At 41.8% G+C, this 22784-nt stretch overlaps 1 protein-coding gene across 1 annotated transcript in view; it reads right to left on the reverse strand.

Moving 5' to 3' along the window:
• Window positions 1-22784, reverse strand: part of TRPC3 (transient receptor potential cation channel subfamily C member 3) — an 80090-nt gene that overhangs the window by 7029 nt on the left and 50277 nt on the right. The window contains exons 6-10 of the mRNA XM_027853770.1: window positions 22146-22379; window positions 16747-17011; window positions 8733-8928; window positions 6134-6343; window positions 359-442 (exon numbers count right to left, since the gene is read on the reverse strand). Of these exons, the coding sequence (XP_027709571.1) occupies window positions 359-442; window positions 6134-6343; window positions 8733-8928; window positions 16747-17011; window positions 22146-22379 (989 nt within the window). The remainder of the gene's footprint in view (window positions 1-358; window positions 443-6133; window positions 6344-8732; window positions 8929-16746; window positions 17012-22145; window positions 22380-22784) is intronic.

Here is a 22784-nt window from a genome sequence, read left to right on the forward strand (position 1 = left end):
CTAAGGAAGACAAATTCCCAAAGTATGGACAGTAATAGGGGGAGAAGAGTTGCCTGAAGACAAAACATTTATAAATCCAGACCAGGTGTCAAGGGTTTTTATATCCCTCCCGTCCATGAGGCTGACATGGTTAGCCATCACACTTGCACTGTTCTTCCCCAACCACAGCCATTCCTCACTTTGAATGTTCTGGAATGACTCCTCTGCATCCTCACACTGACTGGGGGTGGGAAGGGGGTGGCTGAGGTCCTTTCCAACTCTAAAATTCACAGTACAAATGAAGGATGGATTTCTACTCACAAACACACACAGTTACACATGTACACACACGTGATATACATGCCCGATAAGCACTTACCTGATAACGTGTTGGCTGATTGAGAATGCTGTTAAAACTGTGTGATTCAAAAACTCTGGAGTTAGACTGAGTGAAGAGGTTTAACTAGGAAAAAATACAATTAACCTAGTAAATGAGAATACATTCATTGGAAATCAAAACTACCATCTATGTTTTTATTTTCTCCCTGGTATTTCTGGAGTTCAAGTTTGGGGGTAGCATTCTTCTCAAATGTCTTTTAGAAATAATAATTGAAGGTGTTTTGCAGAAGTATTTTGGGGCAGCGAGATGCTGCAGTGGATAGATTATGGGCCTGGAGACAAGAAGACCTAAGTAAAAAAAAAAACAGTCTCAGACACTTAATTCCCTGTGTGACCCTGGACAAGTCACTTAACCTCTGTTTGCCTCAGTTTCCTCAACTGTAAAATGAGAATAATAAAAAATGAGGATAAAATGAAATAATATTTGTAAAGCATTTAGCACAGTGCCTGGGACATAGTAGGTCCTATACAAATGGTAGCTATTATTATTATAATGAACTCAATATCCTTGTTCTTTAAAATGTTGAACTACTTAAATATGTAAAACCTATTAAACCTATTGCTCATATTAAAAACTTTTTTTTCTTTCTTATGTCCCTCTTCATGCTCCTACAGATTGTTCTGGGCTCTGAGGAGGTCAGTGCTACCTAGAAATGGGTCTGTTGTTCATTTTAATGAAGGGCTTCTCTTTATGAAATAAAGGACTTCTTTTCTCTCATTAGAATATAAGCTCCTGGAGGGCAAGACATCTTTTGGTTTTGGTTTTTTAACCCCAATGCCTAATCCAGTGCCTTACACACACTAGGCATTTAATAAATGAATGTTGTAATGCCCTGAATTGAATTTCCCACCACTGGAGGTCTCCTTCAAAGAAAGGCTGATGTAAAGCACCTTCCTAGATACTTAATTAGATCTTTAAGAATCAGGCTAAAAGTGTTCTATACGCTTTGCCATTTTGAGTGAGTGGGTGCAGTTGACGATCGTGACCAGCCACTCCACTGATGAACAAGTGATACACACACGGAGAGGACTAGCCTTCCTTACCACATGGGCAGAGCAGATGGGGGCCTATCTCTACTGGAGTGGGTAGGTACACCAGGAAGGGCCCTCCGTGCAAAAATTTCAATGCTACTACTGACTTTCTGCCATTATAGCTTCATTCCTTTGGATGTGAAAGAGTCTCTTTTGAATAGGAAGGAGTTAAACCACAAGCTATTCAAAGCTCACACGTTGGCATCAGTTAACAAAATGTAGCAGAGTTCAGTTAACCCTCAGATGACAATAACATCGTCCAAGGAGGGATAATGGGTGGGCACCTGGGAGGTAGCCAGGTGCCAGAGTAGGAGAAATTGATCTGAGAGAATCCCCAGTGTCTACTAGCATTTCACTATGTTGTCTAAAGGATGGCAGGGTGGAGTAGTGGATAGCCTTGAAGGATGAAAGACCTGGGTTCGAGTCTTGTCTCTGTTACAACCTGGCTTTGCAATCCTCGGCAACTCACTTAACTCCCCAATGTTCCAGATAACTTTCTAAGTTGCAGAGAAGATGGCTCCCAGTATTCCTAGAGTTTCCTCATCCCTATACCAGTGAAATCATGGGTCCTTCAGGCAAAACTTCCCTAGACTTTCTGGTCAGACCACTACATAAGGAGGGATTTTGTTGCTTCCCACAAGAGGTTAGGGTCAGTCTATGGGCCAAGGTTACACCCACAGTTGGGCAAAAGAGATCTCTTAAGGCCACGAAACAAAATTGTCCCTCCCCCCTCAAGAATAAAAATGTCGCAAATATCGTCGTCCTCCCGTTTTGGAGTTGTCGGTGAAGCAGCAGCATCTGTGAAGAGGATTAGGGAGGCAAGACAACACGGCCCACTGCTAAAAAGCTGGAAATGCGGATGGCAGGTTTTCAGCTCAGTTCATTTTGGCCAGGAAGCCCAAGAAGGGGCCTGAGGGCTCAACCTTTCTTCTGCTGGCAGGCCTGATGCAAGTTATTATTAAAATAGAGCCTGGCTGTGCGCCTCCCGAGCTGCCGTGCCTGCCCGCCCTCTTCTCCGTGGGGTCTGACTTAGCCAAACACCATCTGGATAGGAAGGGACAAGGGACTGGAACGGGACTTCACTGGGACAGGGTATTCTCAGATGAGGAAATTCCCTATACCAAGGCAGATCACCTTCCCTGTAATTATGGTCTTAGAGAATTGCCAAGAACATCGAGAGGACAAGGACTGAGCCAAGGTCACACAGATAGGGTGTGTCGGAGACAGGACTTGAACCCAGGTCTTCCTGGGTCTGAAGCTGAAAATCTTGAAAAATCAGTCGGTTCCATCCATGTGTTAAAACGGAAGCCAACTTCAAAGCCCCAGACAGCTGCGGCCTACATTATGGCAAGCCTGATTTTCAAATGGGGTAAATCTCAGGCAAATGTTTCTTTAAAGGGAGGCAGGATGAGGCCATCGAAAGACCCTGGGATTTAGAGTCAGAGGGCCTGGGTTTGAGCCTCGGGCACGTCGTTAACTCGCCGGAGTCTCGACCTCTATCTCTAAAAAGGAAAGGGTTAGACTGAGTGGCTTCTGGCGTCCCTTCTAGTACCAGGTCTATCAGCTTAAGGTCAAGTGCCTCAGTTTCCTCCTCTGTAGAATGAAGGGGTTGGAATGGACGGCCCGTACGTTCTCTGCATGGATGATTCCATGACCTCGTGACCACCTCTGCCTCATTCCAACGGGGACCAGGACGACAACTGGCGTGGAGTCCCCTCAGAAGCACCGCTTTCCCATCTGGTAACGAGGCCCTCCTGGACAGATGAAAATCTCTACAAAATCCTTGTGAAGGGACCCTGTGACACTAGCAGGGACGTGCTGAAGTCAGCTTGAACCTACAAGAGTGATTGTTTGATTTTCAGCGTAAGAACGTACACCCTGGAATTAGGCAAACACTACAAATCAGGGCCGTTTGATTGATCCTCTAGACTTAAGACAGTGATGGAGAAATGTGAATGATGAAGATGAAGCTTAAAAGTGTGTCATGCACACTTTTTTTATTTCAGAAAGCTGGTTGTTAAACATCGGGTAAACTAAACTAAAACTCATTTTTTTCCTTAAAACCTACTATCAAATTATCCTTATGTTAGCCTGTTCTTGTGATTTTGATTTTTTTTGAACTTTACATTTGAATACTTTGAAGGCGTTTACTTTGAAGACTTTATATTTGTCCCCAATGAATTTCATTTTATTAGATTTAGCCAGTACTGAAGTGAGCTAATCATTAAGTTTTCACTGTGAACATTTACACCTAGGAAATCGGCAAATGATACAAATCAGGGTTTGATTGACTGTTTTGTTGATTGTCTAGGCTTCAGAAAATGATGGAGAAATGTTAATAATACAGATTAAACTCAAAAGTGTGTCATGTTTTTAGGTGAGCTGATTGTTAAACATTTACCAGCACACCCCTGGGTTCAGCCCAATGTTTTAGGTCTTTGGGACCTTTGTGACTCTTGACTGTTATTCAACTTGTTAGCTAACTTTCCCAGTTTTGTGTCATCGGCAAAATTGATGAGTATGCCATCTATCCCTTTTTCTAAGTCCCTGAAAAACATTAAACTTTACCGAGTCCAGCACAGATCCCTGGGGCACTCCACTGCAGAATCCCTACACCAAGCTGACACCGAACCACTAATGATGAGTCTTTTAGTCTAACCCTTCAGCCAGCACCCAATCCATCTAACCTTATTGCCCTCTACTCCACGTCTCCATCTTTACTCTAAAAAATATACCTTATCAAGTTCTCTGCTAAAATCTAAGTAAATTATATCTTGGCATTCCCCCGATCAGCCACTATTGTAATCTTGTTAAAAAAAAAGGGAAATAAGGTTAGTCTGGTCCGACGTGCTCTGGTCGGGAGTAGGCTGAGTCTCTGAAATCACTGTGAACCTTTGTAGAGGTTCACTAACCATCTCTTTGATGGCGCGCTCTGTGATTTCCCCAGCAATCAAAATCAAGCTCATTGGCCGAGAGTTTGCAGACTTTGTTCTCTTCCCTTTTTTGAAAATCAGGACAACATGCACCCTTGGCCTGGTCCTGCGGGCCTCTGTCCTGTTTTCCGTCTGCATGAATCACGGTAGCTCCTGACTTGCATTGTAGCTACAGACTGTGAATTGAGTCATTGTAGCCAGCTGACTTGAATCCCACGAGAGCAGCTAAGCGTCCTCTTACCATTGCCGTGTTTATCTGCCAGTCATTTTTGTTTGTCAGAGCCAGGCAGACATTCTCTCCTCGGCAGAGAAAACAGAGACAAGATGGCGGCAGCTGTGCTATCAGCTGTCATGGCTCCTTGCACCTCAATCGGTGACCCCATTCCTTCTTTTAATCTCCTTTTCTCTCAACTGTGATGTTTAAAAAGTCTGAGACATAAATTTCTAAGTAATCATTTTATTAATAATGCTAGCGTTTTATTAATAAAAGAAGCCAGTGGCACTCTCTAATGCCAAAGACCCCACTCAACACTTCCATGCCCTTGGAAGTGTGGGGTGTTCCCAAGGGTGACAATTGACTCTGATCTGCTAACAATTAATGAGAAAATGAATATTACAATGAGATGTAGGCTCATTCTAATGAGGGTCTTGGGGGTACATAACTTGGTCACCCAAGTGTTGGTCAAAGAGACTTATCAACTTCCATATCACCCATCTGACAAAAGGGAGAATTCACATTTTCCAGGCCTGAGTAAATACAATGAGCAGGAATCTACCCGTTCACCTAAACTAGAATTTCTTTTACTGTCTTTGATTAGATCTCAGCCTGGGTAAGTCTTTGCCCAAGATTTCCCACACTGGTTGATTTCTGAATGAGGAAGTAGAAAAAGGGAAAAACCTTGGTCCCAGTACAGTAATTAATTATTAAATATGAGAGATATAATCATTTCTCTCACAACATAATGTTAAAAAAAAAACCCAGACGATGTGTGTGTGTGTGTGTGTGTGTGTGTGTGTGTGTGTACTTATTTTCTCTAAAGTCCTAAAACCCACCCCTCAACCTACTAAGTTAGTTACACCTCTCTGGCAATGAAGTGGGTTTTTTTTTTAAAATAATGAGTTGTCACTATGGAACGTGGCTATTCCACCAATCTTACCCATTCCATTTTGATCCCCAGTGCTGCATTGAGCTAACTCAGTCCTTTCAAATAATAATTGAAAGTGGCTACAAGAAAACTTGATGAGGCTGATTTGAGTTCTTCTTTGTCTATAACCTTTGCTATATCTGTGCCTAAAGGAATTCAGATTATTTGGCCTTGAGAAGAGATTGCTTGTGGACTTCTTTATTTATTTGTTTATGGATGGGGGAAGGGACTAATGCTTTTCAAGAACAAAAATAGATGATGGGAAATAGTCACTTGTTTCTACTCCAAATAAAATGAGGGGAAAATGGGTTTAAATTATAGCCTAAAGAATTTAGCTTAAAACTTTTAAATTTTCATTAATGGTAGAGACATAGAATACAAAAAAAAAGCAAAATTTCTATTATCTACTTCTGCAGACATTTTTTTTTTTGCCTCCAATGGGCTAGGTGAAGCTTTAACTAAAGGCATGTAAGTTATTTCTAAAGCCCGAGGATGATACTAAAATATGGCTCATTCTCTGAACGTCCACGAAGAGTTCCAACACCTTTCAACTTCACAAGCAGAAAATAGTCTACAAATAACAAAGGACAATGATGGGGAGACAAACACATTTATTTTAGGCCTGGAGAAGTTTTCGGTACCTACCCTGGACTTGGAGTTACCCATTCCCATTTCGATATCCTTCTGCAGTCTTCTCCTCCTGCACTTGGACATGTTAACAATCCGCATGACGAGATAAATGAAGGATTTGGGACTGGGCACCAGACTGAAGGGCGGGGGTAATGTTTTCCCATCATCAAAGTAAGATAACCAAAGTTTTGAGCGAGCAAACTTCCATTCAACATCACTGTCATCCTGTATCACAAAGGAAAAAAAAAGAGACACTGGCTTACATTTTAAACTAAATACTCTAGAGCAGAAGTGCTTAATAATACATCAGGGTCCATGAACTTATTTTCGTAACTGTATTGCAATATAATTGGTTCCCACTGAGCATGGCGGTACCATACATGATACTTATAATTCCTGCTTACTGGGGCTGAAGCTAATGGATTGCTTGAGTTCTGGAGTTCTGAGTTGCAGTAGGGCATAAACCAATCAGAGATCAGGTGTCTGCAATAAGTTGGGCACCAATATGGAAGAATAGGGGAGGGATGGCCAGTAAGCTTCCTAAGGAGGAGTAAACAGAATAGGTCAAAGCTTCCCAGTTGATAAACATTGGATTGGACCAATGAGTGGCCACTGTACTTCCAACATGAGTGAGATAGGGAGACAGTCTTCAGAAAATGGCTTTTACTTTTTTTTCTTTTTTTTCTTTCTTTCTTTCTTTTTTACAATTGCAGTTCAATATAACTGGCTCCATTTATAATCCCTAAGTTTTATTTTATGCATCTAAAACCAGTATCCTGAGAAGGGCTCCATCAGCTTCCTCAGGCTGCCAAAGTAGTTCATGACACAACACAGGTTACACCCCTGGTCTAAAGCACTAGAACCCAGGAGGACTTTTCCAATGCAAGTACACACAAATATGTAGGTGATTTATTATTTTATTAATCTTTGATTAGCTTTTCTTTATAGTGTAAACCCAAAAAGCAAATGAGATAACATTAATTACTATTGGTCCAGACCTACTATTTTCTCTCTATTAAATTTTTTATGAGAATTTATGAGACATATGTATTAAAGACATCCTTGAGGAAAACACGGGAATGCCGCAGGTAGGCTTCTTTCTACAGCAGACACACAATGGACTAGAAAATACAGTGAATACAAGGTCCTGCTGCGTTTATTGTTTGTCTTTACAAAAATGCATTTGGCTAAGTAGAGAAAATCATCGAAAGCCATCCCTCAACAAGGAATCTCTCATTTATATGTTAAGGTAATACAAAATCCTTGATGAACAAAACCCTAGAGATAATTGTTCTGTGGTCCTCTATTAATAGAAGATAATAATAATAATATCAAGGTAAGTGGGATTTCACTGATATTGAGAATTCTCAGGTGAGGAAACCCCCTCCACTTATGTAGGACAGCACCTTCTCTGCAATTTACAGTCTTAGAGAGTTGTCCTAAACACTGAGGGGTTAAGTGACCTGCCCAGGATGTCATGGTCAGTGTCTGTCAGAGGTAGGATTTGAACCCAGGTCTTTCTGTCTCCAAGGCTAGCTCTCTATCTACTGCAACACCCTGATCCGTGACTTCCAGGCAAGACATAAAACAGGAAGACTGATGGTAGCCCAACATGCTCACCATGGCATGGAGAATGCCCTGTATGAGGTTCAAATGGAAGAGGGATTCCCATAAATCACTGAGTACCCCAAATGGTCTTGTTTGTGGATGATATTGTGCGGAAAGCATCATGCCTCAAAACGTTATAATAAGGCTGAGACTATTCAAAAGAAAAGAGTCTAACAACGCATATGGGAAAAACTAAGTAGATGAAAAGTACCCATTTTCCAGTTTTTGAGAGACAGTTGTATGGCCAGCCCATCAAGCTGTGTCAGTACATATATATCCAGAAGTTCCACATCTCCAGCCACACTGCTGCCTCCTGCGTATTGTACCCCTCCCCATGGTTTTTTGCCTCTTGCTTTGGGAACAGTAGCCATATCAGTACTATCCTTGCTTCTGGAAATGGGATGTCCATTGATTCTCATTAGACTGAACTTACTACCATCCCTGTGACTTTTCCAACCAAAGCACAAATCCGGGGCCTCCACTTCTTTATATGTGTTCTCTCCCCCATAAGAATATAAGCTTCTTGAGGGCAGGGACTGTCTTGCTTTTGTACTTGTATCCTAAGTGATTGGCACAGTAAGTGTTTATTAAATATTTTTCATTCATTCAGTGTGGGACAGGCAATGTTAAGTTGACAATAATTCACTCTACCCAAGGTATACTCTTTCAGTGGGCTAGAGGTCTGTATAAGTTTGATCTGGTGGAAAATTGCATTTAAAAATCAGTACTGCCACTTAACTTCCTGTTTGACCTGGGATGTGTGTGTGTGTGTGACAGAGAGACAGAAAGAGAAAGAGAGAGAGAGAGAGAGAGAGAGAGAGAGAGAAAAAGAGAGAGAGAGAGAGAGAGATTTCTCCACCTCTCTAGACCTTGGATTCCTCATCTGTAAAATGAGGGGGCTGGTCTAATGTCCCTTCGAGCTCCTAACATTCAAGGCAAAGCCCCACAAATACCACGTTATTAGAATGCCCTAGAAAAGGAGGAAGGACTGCCCTCAAGACGTTACCTCGATTTCCTGGTAAGAGCTATTAATCATCGCAATCAGCATGTTCAAAAGAACCACGACCATAGTGACGTTGTATATTCCATACAGAACATAGCCGATATTTTCAATGAATTTGTGATCATATTTGAGCACCACGGATGTCACTTCAGACAATCCAAATATTGACCAAAATAAAGTCTTGAAGCTTTCTTCCACTCTGTCAAAAGAAGGAGGAGCACAGTGATCAATGAACTACATTCTTGGTACAAGGAGCTCAGATGTCACGAGTAATTAGACAGAGGAAAAACTCTGTAAAGCTCGGTTCCATGAGCCCGGAACCTGTCACTTAGTCTCTGTCTCTCCCACTCTCCTCATCTGTAAATGGAAATAACAGGAGCACATACCTCCTAGGGTAAGTGCTATGATTGCTGTGAGAATAAAATGAGATTATACAGGGCGTCCCAAAAGTCTTAGTGAATTTTTAAGTTTTAATAACTTCCATAAGAATAATAACAACTAGCATTTATACAGCACCTATCATGTCCCAGGCACTGTGCTTTACAAATACTGTCACATTCAATCTTCATAACAACCCTGAGAGGTAGATGCTATTATTATCCCCACTATACAGTTGAGAAACTGAGGTAGAGGTTAAATGACTTAACCAGGGTCACATACCTAGTAAGTGTCTGAGCCTGGACTTGAACTTAGGTCTTCTTGATTCCAGGGCCAGCGCTCTATCTATTCTACCACCTGGCTGCCGCTGTGCTTCAGAAGGACAAATGTTACTAACTTACAAAAAATAATGTGTGAGAGGTTAATTATTTAAATGTTCAAAATATTGATTTTTCTCATTAAAATCCCACATAACTAACATCTCATTCTATATACTACTTTTTGATCTTTGGAAAAACTTTTCTCAGCAGTTGCTCAGTGCCTGAAAGGACTAGCCTTCAGATAAGCCAAAGAACGAGGTTTTGATGCATACGTGACAGTTTTTAGGTGACCCCACAAGAAAAATCCAATGGAGATAGATCAAGTGACCAAGGTGGCTGAGCATGAGAATGACGTCTGCTGCTCCACAGGCAGAGAAAGTGTAAGCAGAAATCGTCACACATACAATGTGTAAGGACACGGCGTGCCATCCTGTCAAATGAAAACTTTATTATTCAAAATTCACAAAACTACTTAGTTTGAAGGAAATTATTCAGCATAAAAGAAATTCAAATATAGTTTCCAATTAATCTTTTTAATTGTAGCATTTATACTTCTGAAGTTATTAATGAATAAAACTGCACTAAGATTTTTGGGATACCCAGTATTTGTAAAAGTACTTTGAAACCCTTAACACATAGTATGTTGCTGTTTACTCATTTCAATCGTATCTGATTCTTCTGGGGATTTTCTTGGCAACAATACTGTAGTGGTTTGCTGTTTACTTCTCCAGGTCATTTTGTAAATGAGGAAACTGAGGCACACAGGGTTAAGTGACTTGCCCAGGGTCATACAGCTAGCAAGTGTCTGAGGCTGGATTTGAACTTATGAAGATGAGTCTTCTTTACTCCAAGTCCAGGGCTCTAACCACTATGCAACCTAGCTGCCCAAAGCACAATATAAATGCTAATTACTATTATTTTAGTTGTTGTTGATGATGACGTTATTATTGCAGAATGTGATCAGACTAGACATAGCCTCTTGGAAATTGCTTTCCAAGACTGGGAACCAGGGTGAAATGTACAGTGATGTCACACATTCCAGCCCATACATCTTTTGCCTACTCCTTTATCTTTTGATGTTTTGGAGATTTTATTTGTTGGTTTTGTTTGGGAATTCACATCTTTATCATTATTGAGGCTGTTCCCCAAACCCCACCTGCCATCTCCTTCTTCTAGACATTTGTACAGGTCATTCCCCATACCTGGAATGCCCTACCCTCCTCATCTCTAGTTTTCAAAATCCTAGTCCTCTTTCGTGGCTGAGGCTCAGATATCATCCCTCCATGAAGCCTCCCCTTCCCCTCCTAGCTGCAAGTGATCTCTCCCTGATCAGAATTCCTTCCATCACTTTGTCTGGATCTCTGCTTCTCCCCATCACACCCCACTTTATATTAACTTATCTGTGTTTACAATGCATTCTCTCTCTCTCTCTCTCTCTCTCTTTGTTTCTCTCCCTCTCTGTCTGTCTGTCTCTCTCTCTCCCTCCGTTCCTTCCTCCCTCCCCATAAAGGCACTACATACTTTTAAAATCTCTGTGTAACCCTATTTTCAATAGCTTCTCTCCCAGAGGCTTTGGCTATTGTTACTGTATTTCTAAGAGAGAGGAAATAGGATCCAGGGGGCTGACAGTTTAACTGCCATTGCAGAGACAGTCTGTGAGAGACTGAATGCTCCATCATGGCAGAAAAAATCTTTGAGATATTACGGTTAATTATTATGAGAGAACAAGTCTGTGAGATTTTGAGAATTCTGACAGCTCTCTTTAAAAGATTATGAAACACACATAGAGAGAGGACCAGGAGCATTTCTTTAGATCTAGCCTCAACAAAGATGAGAAATTGATATTCCTAAAGTACAGATCTGACTGTACCTGTCAGCAGGGCACTCTCCTGCTCAAGAAACTTCAGTGGCTCCTTACTGCTTCCTGGATAAAATACAAACTCCCCTGTTTGACTTTTAAAGCCCTCCACAATAGTTTATCTGTCAGACCTGTGGATAAGGGAAGAATTTAGAACCAAAGAAAATATAGAGAGCATTACAAAATATAAATTATATAGAAAATTTTGATTATATAAAATTGAAAAGTTTTTGCACAAACAAAACCAATGTAACCAAAATTAAAAGGAAAGTAGAAAACTGGGGGAAATTTTTTCTAACAAGTATCTCTGATAATTCCCTCATTTCTCAAATATATAGAGAACTGAGTCAAATTTATAAAAATATTCTCTCTAGGGACATCTAGGTGGCACAGTGGATAAAGCTCCGGCCTTGGAGTCAGGAGGACCTAAGTTCAAATTTGGCCTCAGACACTTCACACTTACTGGCTGTGTGACCTTAACCCTGTTACTTAACCCCAATTGCCTCATCAAAAAGCAAAAAAAAAATTACTCTCTCCACCATGTAAGCTAAGCCACAGAAACCTCTTCACCCTGAAGTTCACACTCCCCCTGGACTTCTCACACTGGAAGTACCCTGTTTCTCTAGCCTCTTCCTCTGACTGGCTGCTTCCTTGGCCTGAACGTCTATTTTAAGGACACTCACGCAATGTCAGGTCATCATTCTTCTCCAGGCTGTACTCCTGATTCTATGGATTTTTTCCGTCATCTCCTCCCACCCCACCTAAGCCAGCCACCCCCTTTCCCCTTTATCCCTTCCTCACTTTTTTGCTTTTCTCCCATTAGATTGTAAGCTCCTTGAAGTCAGGGGTTGTGTCTCCTGTTTCTAGTTGTATTCCCAGTGCTCAGCATGGTGCCTGGCACATAGTAAGGGCTAAGTAAATGCCCTTGTTGACTTGGCTTTGAGAGTTCACTTCATAGAGAGAGTCAGTGCACTCAGAAAGAGTCCAATGAGAAAGTCTGGAAAGATATTTTGAGAGAACTGAGTCTAACATTTATTTTGCGGAAAAGACATACTGAGAAAACGTTTTAATGGCCATCCAGACAAAAGACGTTGTGGCCGGACTGTGGTTCTTGGGTCTACAGAAGAGTTGGTGAAGCAGCTGTAGCCAATGACTAGAGGCAGACTTTGTGATCTTCCTCATAGCCCGTAAACTGCTGCAACACATATACACACATCATCTATTACTAAGTAATATCGCCAATAATCCCAATGTTTATCTAAGCCAGCAGATGGACCTGAGACTGAGAACAGAGAAAAAGCTTATGTGAAAAGAGACCTCTCTTGTTTTCAAAAACTGGGGTGGGAACTTGGAGCTAATTAATTACTTAGGTAGTTTCTGAGAGAAACTATGAGGTAATATTGGAACATACCCCTTGATAGCCTAATTAAGAGAATTAGTGAATCATAAATGAGCCAAGAAGCAGGTTGAGGGGGGAGGCTGGCTGTGTGTTTGCCCCGACACACCCTCCATCTCACATCTGCACACAAAAATTGCTCCAGATGACTTACCAAAATCCCTGTTACAAGAAGCTTTGCTACATTCATATCCTTAGGATCAAAGCCAAACAAATGTTTGTTGAATTAAATTGAGAATTAAATTGCTTTTTCTCTTCCCATCACAGAATGGATTTCCAAATATTCAGCTGATCTGAGACACAGTCCTGTGAGTGGACAGGGATGGAATGACAAATACTATTTCTCATAAGGAAAACTGTCTATAGCCACAGCCACAGAAGGAACAATAACTTTTCAACAAGGTCTCAACCCAGCTTTCTTTGGGTAAGTCAAGACAACTGGTACAGAGATGACACCAGTGGTAGGAACTGAGACACACAGACAAAGGAATTCCGAAAAGCAAGATTTCACCGAGGTTGAGACTGGTCAGTAAAGACTGTAGAGGAAAGGAGGGTTCACTCTTGAAGGACAGTGAGAATTTGGATCTGGTGAGAGGAAGAGACAAGGTATTTCATGAAAGTGACACGGCTAAGCAAAATTGAAGAGATGGGAAAGTACAGGGTCTGGAAATGGGTCCAGACTGGACCTGTGTGGCTACAACTGAGGATTTCCTTTAGGGAGCAGTTTGCCAAGAAAGCAAGCTGGGCAGGTGGGTTGGGACTTTGGTCTGAGATTATGGATTTAGTTAGAAGGAGTCATCTAGTTCAGAGTTATCATATACATGGCACACAGGTTGTATGTGGCCTGCAACACTCCCAAATACAGCCAGAACCTAAAGAAAAGATAACTGGGAAATACTTGACAAAATAAATAAAAATATAATAAAACATAGATAACATTATACTTTAAAACTGTCAACATGGAGTCCTCATGGATCCTTACTTAGGGATTAGCGGCCCCTGTTTCTATATGAGTTTGACGCCCCAAAGAGTGGTTTGGTTCTATGGCTCTCCTGAGATCCTGTCCAACGTTACCAACTGCCTGTTGGACATTCTGAACTGGATGTGCAATAAGCATCTCAAATTCAACATATGCAAATAAGAACACATTACTTATTTGGTCAAGGATACCAGCATCCTTGTCCAACCTTAGTGCTGCCCTCATTACTTTTCTTCATGTCCCACACTAGGTTCATTTCTAGAACATCATCCGTATCCCATTCCACAACTATGGATGTCCCCCACAGCTCTGCCCTGGGTCCTCTTCTCTTCTCCCTCGGTTAGCTTACTAGCTCCCAAGAGTTCAACTTTCATCTCTGTTCAGACGCCTTCCAGATTCACATACCCAGTTCTACTCTCCCATATTCACGTTATTGTGAAGTCTTGTTGATTCTGTCTCTGGAATATCCCACACCAATCTCCTGTCTACTCACACGGCCACCACCCTCCTGCCTGGACTATCATCATGGCCTCCTAATTGGCTTCTCTGCATTTATTCTCTCCTCTCTAATCATACTTCACATAGTTGCCAAAAACGATGTTCTTAAAGTATGAGAAGGACAATGCCTTCTTCAAGATGCTATAGTGGCTCCCTATCATGTCTAGGCTCAAATGCAAACTCCTCTGTTGGCACTGAAGGCCTTTCAGAATATGGCTCCTGCTTACCTTTCCAGGATTATTTCACATGCCTCCCCTTCACGCACTCCAAATGGCCCTGCTAAACCTCCCTCACATAAGACCTTCTATCTCCTTTCTCCTGAAAAGGCTGTCTAACCCCCATGGGATGCCTTCTCTCCTCACTCCCACCTCTTGAATCCCAAGCCCCCTTCAAAGCTCACCTCAAGTGTCTCCTCCTCCATGAGGCCTTCCCTGATTTCTGCCTAACTGCTAGTGCCTCCTTCAACTAAAACAACAACAAAGAACAAACCAAAAAAACACCCCTTGGATTTACTTTATTTTATATGTACTTACATGAGTACATGAGGCATCTAGGTGGCATGGTGGATAGAGTGCTGTACTTGGAGTCGGGAAAAGCCGAGTTCAAATTCTGCCTCAAACACTAGCTCTGTGACCTGGGCAAGTCACTTCAACACCCAGCCTCAATTTCCTCATTTGTAAAAGAAAGATAATAATAGCACCTACCTCACAGGGCTGTGGTGAGAATCAAATGAGATGTTAATCACTTTGCAGAAGTTAAATCAGCACATAAAGGCTGGATTATTAGGTGGTTGAGGTTGTTCCCTCAATAGAATGCAAACTCCTCGAGGGCAGGGTTGGTTTTGTTAGTTTGTTTCTGTATTTCCAAAACCCAGCATGGTGGGGGCGCATAGTAGGGGCTTCACAAATGCTTGTTGATTGACTGACGGACATTTTGGATAATGGGAAACTGAGGTGCAAAGACTCTTTCGAGGTGACAATTAGCCCAGCCCCTTGTTTCATAGGTGGGACCCACAGACATTAAATGACGTGTCCAAGGTCACACAATAAGAGTCATGACAGAGTGGAAAGAGTACTGGCCTTGGAGACAGGTCCCTGGGCTTGGTTGATGGCTCTATCTACTACTGCTACTTGGGTGACTCCTCACCTCTGCTGGCCTCAGTTTCCTCCTCTGTAAAGTGAGAGGTGGGATTGGATGGTTTCTAAGGTAATTTCTAGCTCAAAATTTATGATCCTATGATACAATGCCCACATCAGAGACAGAAGCTGTTTCACACAGTTGCCAAGACTGAAGGACAGAGCATGGCTCACCTCTTAATGTCTACAATATATGTCCAGACAATTGTTTTTGTGGTTCAGTATGGCAGCTATGTGGCGCCGTGCCAGGTCTAGAGGCAGAAAGACCTGAGTTCAAATCTAGCTTCAGACACTAGCTGTGTGACCCTGGGCAAGTCGCTTCCCTGTTTGCCTTAGTTTTCTCATCTATAAAATGAGCTGGAGAAGGAAATGGAAAACTGCTCCGGTATCTCTGCTGAGAAAACCCCCCAAATGGGGTCATGGAGAGTCAGACATGACTGAAAAATAACTGAACTGAAATGGAAAAAATGAGCAGAATCAATGCCAGTTATGGCTTAAGATTCTTTTTCAAAAAGCCAGCACGTCCTGAAGCCAAGTCCTTTTCCAACAAAGTTTGTACATCACAAGACTGATGCCCGTCCCAAAGACTGGTCCTTCAAAACAGAGCTTTGCTGGCTGAACCACAACACTGTATATAAGCAAGAGCACATTTCTCTGCTGGTTCAGGAAGCTGGAAAATGAAGCTGGATCCATAATGATTTGGACAGGCTAAATGTGGTGGGTCAAATCAAACAAGAGGAAACATTTTAGAGATAACTTTATATGCTTTATCTCTCATTTTTTATTTGTTTTTGTGGGGAAATATTGAGTCTTTTTTGCATTTGGAAAAATTCTGAACTTGTGGAATTTAATTATAATAAATGTGAAGTCCTTTTGGAATGAAAAAATGACTTTATAAATTCTTGATGGGAGAGACATAGTCAGACATTAATTTGTCTGAAAAAGATCTCGGGGTTTTAGTGAACCAGAAGCTTACTACTCCAATGGCCTTGATATGGCAGCCAAAAAATCTAGTGTGGCTTCAGGTTCCTTTGGAGGGTGTTACCTGCGTACTCTCTCCCTGTTCAGAAATGACCTAGCAGAGGTGTGAAACCTGCAGTAGCAAAACTGAGTGCGCTGAACCAGATTAAAATGTAATTGAGAAATGTTTAGTAAAATAAATAAAAAATGATACCACATAGATCATACGAATTTGTGGTTTTCTAGGGCCACATGCTGTCTTCAATGATTCATTTCTATTGAGTTTGTGTTTAGCTGTTATCTTTACCAGATTTCTCCTTTGCTCCACCTGTAGCTGTGAGGATTGTTCATTTGATATTGTTTTAAATGAAGTCTTTACACAACAGATTTGCAGTTTTATGTGCAATTGTCTTTTTTATTATTATACTGTATCATGGAAATGCCTGTTTTATTCCATAAATTAAAATTAAATAAAAATGAAGTCTTACTTACGTGGTAAAAGCAGGGTTGACTTTGGCCCCCAGGTAGTAGGAATACAGTATGAACATGCCAATCATAAATGCCAGGAACACCATAATGAAGAGGACCATGAACTTGAAGATGTCCTTCACAGTCCTGCCGAGAGAAATCTGCAAGGGGCCGAAGCTTTCATTGGCCGGCAGGATGTAGGCGATCCGGGAGAAGCTGAGCACCACAGCTATGGCATAGAGGCCTTCGGATATGATCTGAGGATCAGAGGGGAGCCATTTATCTCTAGCTGGAGAGGGGAAAAAGAGGTTAAAAAAGAGAGGTTTCCATTTATCATTGAGTATGCTTGCCAGCAGCATCCACTGTGGCAGGCAGCATTTATCCTGTGGAGGCTCCATGCTGTTGTTGGAACAATCACTCCCCTCTTCCCATCCTTCCTTTTCACTCAGACTTCAATTAAATGTTCTTTTCAATAGGGGGTGGAACAATCACAAATGCATGTGTTGTCTTTTCCAACTGGGAGAAGGCAAAATAAAATACTTAAGGGGAAGATAAAGGGGAAAAATCCCTCTGATATAGGCTGGGGTAACATGATGTCCAAACAACTGAAATGGACTCATTTTTTTCCACACCATTGGGTAAATAAGACTAGCTGTAACTTCTGTATCAATGGGAGGTTTGCAAAGTATTTTTTACATACTTAGGCTGCTGGAGCCTAAGGTGACCTTCCGTTTCCTTTTGGATCTAAGGACTGATTTATGTGTGTGTGGTCTCTCCCAATGGTAGATAAGATCCCTGAGGGCAGGCACCAAGGTTTTGCTTTTGTCTTTGTATCCCCAGTACTTAGCACTGTGCCTGGCACATGGTAGGTGCTCACTAAATGCTGACCGATTTGTTTCACAACAATCCCAGTGACGTCATCACTATCATTCTCTCTAGTTTACAGCTGAAGAAACGAAAATGGTGGGATTCTAACCCAGAACTTTTTATTCTATTTTACTAACATCATAGAGCCAGAGCTGTTAGGAAACTTCTGTCTAACAGTGTTCAGGGAACCAAGTTCTCTGAGCATAGTCATCTAGAAGAAAACGTCCCTCTCTACTCAAGAGAGACTGGAGACTACTACACAGGGTCACTGGCTGGCAAGCGCATGACTATAAGTGAAGGGCATGGGTTGTTATATGTGGCATATATAACGAGTCACAGTGCTTTTCTTTTATAGCCTATGTATCTGCCCATTCCTCAAGAGATAAAATCCCAGGTTCTTTTCATAAGGCTACCCTGAAGTCAAATGCAAGCAATATCTAACTCTGTAGGATAATAATGGCTTACATTGATATAGTTAAGCTTCACAAAGCCCATTTTATCCATGATCTAATTTGATCCTCAAAATCACTCTGAGGAAGGTGCAATTATTATCCTCATTTTACAGATTGGAAACTGAGGCTTAGAGATATTAAATGGCTTGCGCATTGGTGGGCATCTGAGACAGGATTTGAACCTGCCGTCCTGACTCCAAGTCTAATACATTAGCCACTAGGCTGCACCACGCTGCCTCTAAAGACAAAATAACTAGCCTAATATGCATATACCTCAACTCTTTCTGTGTTTCACCCCTTGAAACACCTGTTTTCCTTCCATTGTATCTTTCTCTGTTCATGTTTCTATGAGAGAATGGCAGCTCGAACCCCACTTCAACATAATTACAGAAATCCCAAGCAATAAACAGTTTAAACTCAACATTAAGTAACATTCCTAAAACCCTATAATAGGTGAAAACAAGTCCTTGACCAATTTGAAAGACTCACAGGGCTTTACTCATTGGATGAAGGCAGATTAGCCACAAAGAAAATATCTTATGATGGACTGCAAAGATCCCCTTGGTCCACACACACACACACACACACACCCCAAGCCAAATCGCAAATCTACCAGTCAAGTAGTGAGCCAGTCCAGTGGAGGAGGACTTCAACTCCAAGATTTAAGGATTCCAGTTCCAGAGCTGAAGTCAAGCCTTTGAGAGGGAACAGCTATTGGTAGGAGGAAGGAATTTCTCTCTTGCTTTTCTATCCCACCCTCACCTTTGACCACGTCATCAGAGAACCTGGATCAGTAACAAATAGGATAACCAGCTAGGATAAGAGAAAGCAGACCCATAGGAAACACCTCATCCAGCCAGGAGCAGAATGGACACTGAGGACAAATTGCTGTAGAAATGCAGTCATCATTTCAAAGAATAAGACCCAGAGAAGAACATCAGTTCTGGACTCAAAAAAGGACTTCCAGGCCATAAAGCACAAGCAATTATGAGTTACTCTTTTGCTACACAGATATCTAAATGTGTGCCTCAATATCACTGTGTCTCCAAATTTAAGTCTGCTCTTCTCATGGACCTGGGTATATCTGTCAGGGAGTATGCCCCATGGTTGGGGGGCATAAGGGAATGTTTCATACCACTGTTCTCACTATACCACTTTAGTGGATGCTTTTGCTAAAATCTTATTAAATCTACTGGCTGATTATTAATGGGGAGCACACCAGTGGGGGCTTGTGAACAAAGGTACTAGAAACCCTTATCTTAGAAACCTGAGTAGTAGTTGAAAAATTGTAAACTAAGAGAAATGCAAATTGGCAAAGATGAAAAAAGACAGGAATGGATGGTGTTGGAGGAGCTGTGGAGAGACAGGCACACTGATGTTGGTGAAACTCTGAATTGGTGTAACCATTCTGGACATCTTGATCCAAAAAAAGGTAATATTTCAAAAATCTCATAAAGAACAAAAAAAAATAAGGAATTAGAGGAGAAGGGAGGAAGGATACCATATAAAAAATAAGGTCTAGATTCTTAAAAATTTACCAACCAAACAACTATAGCAAAAGACTGTTTTGATAAAGCTACATAGTTCTCATGGCTATATTAGGAGGAATCATAGAGCAGCTTGAGTAAGCAGTGGATGAGAGCTCTATGGAATGCAAGTTGAATTAGTTGATAAACATATATGGTTTCAAAACTGACTTAGCCTATTCATATTTTTCTGACACTGTGGCAGCGTACAGACAGGTGATGGATGGTCTGTACTTGGGCTGGCTTAGCTAAGTTCGTAAGTGTTCAACTCACAGAATCACAAAACCTCAGAGTTAGCAGGGACCTTAGAAGTCAGCTAGTTCAACACATACCTGACTAAGAATTTCTACTACGATTCACGCAATGTGCGCTCACCCATACTTTGCCTGGTGAATCCCCTCCTGGGTGGGGGAAAATGGTGGGCCCGTTCTACTTGTGGGTAGTGGATAGTTAAAGACCTGTTGATAACTCCTACTAGGGAAACTGAGAATAGTGATGGTAACTCTTGGGGCAGGAAGTGGGGAGGGAGAGGGAGAAAAATTTAAAACTCAAAAGCTTATGGAAGTGGTGGTTGATAAATCAAAATAAATTAATTTTAAAAATAGCAATGATAACTAGCATTTATATAGAGCTTGAAGCTTTGCAAAGCACATTTCAAATATTATCTCATTTTATTCTTGAAACAACCCTGATAGAGAGGTTATTATTATCCCTATTTTAGAGATGAGGAAACTAAGGCAGGCAGAATTGTTAAGTGACTTGCCCACGATTACACAGCTGGTATGTGTCTGAGGCAGGATTTGAACTCGGGTCTTCCTGACTCCCAAATTCAGATTTCTATCCGCTACACCCCCTGGAAGCAACTCATCTGTAACTTACACTCTTGCTGCTGCTGCTACTTGTCCTTGGCTCCCAAAGAAGACCAAGACATCAGGGAGGTGACGCCACCAAGTGAAAGTGAATTAGATTTAAGTGAGGGCGGGCTGTGCAGAGTTACCAGCCTCACTTTCTCCTCTGGAGCCATCTGGATCCAGTGGCCAGATATAGATCAGGGTGACTAGAGGCGGTCCAGGATGCAGTGGGGGACCTTGTCTTTTCAAACTAAAGTTTCAAACTAAAACTTGAAGTCTTTCAAACTAAAGTTTGACGGAGGCAATGCCCATTCAGTAACTGAGGTTTAATAAGAATTGAGGCAGAGAATGGCCTCTTCACCTAGTCAGATTGGTGATTATCTCAGCCTGTCATGAGGGAGAATGGGGTTTGATTCCCTGACAGGGAGACAGGACATTTTATTTATTTAACTTATACTCTTAGATAGCTGCTCAAGGAACTGAGAGGTTAAGTGATTTGCCCACGATCACAAAGTTAGCACGTTTCAAATGAAATCGTTGGACCTCAGTCACCTTGACTTTACTAATGTTGTACTGCCCATCACAGTTCTGGAACAAAGTTGAAAGGGGGCTTTTCTTTTTCATCTCTCTTCCCTTTTTTTTAAAAAAATTTTGTATTTATTCCAATTACATGTAAGAACAATTTTTAACACTCATTTTTTAAAAATCTGAGATCCAAATTCTCTCCCTCCCTTCTTCCTTCCCCTTTCCCCCTCCTTGAGAAGGAAAGCAATTCAAAACATGTGCTGTCATGAAAATGTATATATAGAGAGAGTGAAAGAAAACCCAGATTCTACATGTGCTGTCATGAAAATGTATATATAGAGAGAGTGAAAGAAAACCCAGACCAAAGAGAGAAGGCTTTTCCTAACAGCAAACCGAAGTCAGTTTTTCCAGAAACTTCCATCTGTTACTTCTAGTTCTGCCCTCCGAGGCCAAGCCAAGCAATAATTACAGCTCACATTGATACAGCCCACTTTAAAGTTCGCAAAGCACTTGACGTACACAACCTCTATCGGTCATCACAACAACCCTCAGAGTTAACTGCCATCATCCCCATTTTTGTTGTTCAGTTGTTTTTCAGTTGTGTCCGACTCTTCGTGACCCCATATGGAGTTTTCTTGGCAAAGATGCTGGAGTGGTTTGCCATTTCCTTCTCCAGCTCATTTGACAGATGAGGAAACTGAGGCAAACAGGGTGAAGTGATTTGCCCAGGGTCACACAGTTAGTAAGTGTTTGAGACAGTGGCAGGGGCCAAATTCTGACTCTGGTGCTTACCTGAGCAACCTTAGACAAGTCACTTAATCTCCACAGGCCTCAGTTTCCCCATTGATAAAATGAGGATGGTGGAATGAGATGGCCCCTTGAGATGAGATAGAAAGGATTCCTTCCAGTTCTAGAGCAGTGACCTTACACATTTTCCCAATGCTTTCTTTATTTTCTGACTGTGGATATGTGGTTTAATTACTCTAAAGAACTCTGAGGGAATAGTCCTTCACTGATTCTGATGGCCAGCTCCTTTGTAACTGACAGTCGTCAAGTTCCCTGGGAGTACTGAAAGCTTAAGGAATCTGCCAGGATGTGGTGGAGGCAGGACATACGCAGGCCTTCCTGACGTCGAGGGAGTGGAGTTCCTTGCTTTCTCCCTCATTTTAAAACTTCTAGAGGGTCTTCGATGGGGAACTTACCATAAGTGAAATACTGTATCTCTGGAGGCAGAGTGACTTCACTGAGGTCACTTTCTTCAATATAACTGTCCACATACTGCTGTGCTCTGGTGGCCTGCAGAAAGGCTAGAAATCGGGCTGTGAAGGCAGCGATGAAGATGGAAAGCATCCCGAAATCAAGCACATTCCACAGCTGTAAGATGTATTCCCTGGGCCCTTCCAGCCAGAGCTCCTTACATTCTGACCACATCATCCCTGTTGGATTGACCAGAGAAGAGGCACAGTCAGGGTTCCCATCAAGCCAGCTTTGTCCCCATTGCTAGTAGCCATTCCTATGGACAGGAAGCTTCCCTTGAAAAGGCATCTGGCTCAGCTCCTTGGAGGCCCAAGAAACCAAGCCTTTATCTTTAAAGAACTGATATTCAAATAGCTAGTCATGTGAAAATACCAAGGCAAGATAAATGGAAGTGCAAACTGATAGAAAGTCATCCACCCCAGAGGCAGGTAGGTGGCACAGTGGATAGAGCACCAGCCCTGGAATCAGGAGAACCTGAGTTCAAATCTAGCCTCAGATACTTATTAGCTCTGTGTGTGTGTGTGTGTGTGTGTGTGTGAGAGAGAGAGAGAGAGAGAGAGAGAGAGAGAGAGAGAGAGAGAGAG

This window comes from Vombatus ursinus, unplaced genomic scaffold (assembly GCF_900497805.2).
Source record: "Vombatus ursinus unplaced genomic scaffold, bare-nosed wombat genome assembly UNPS02010193.1, whole genome shotgun sequence".
Classification (NCBI taxonomy): domain Eukaryota; kingdom Metazoa; phylum Chordata; class Mammalia; order Diprotodontia; family Vombatidae; genus Vombatus; species Vombatus ursinus.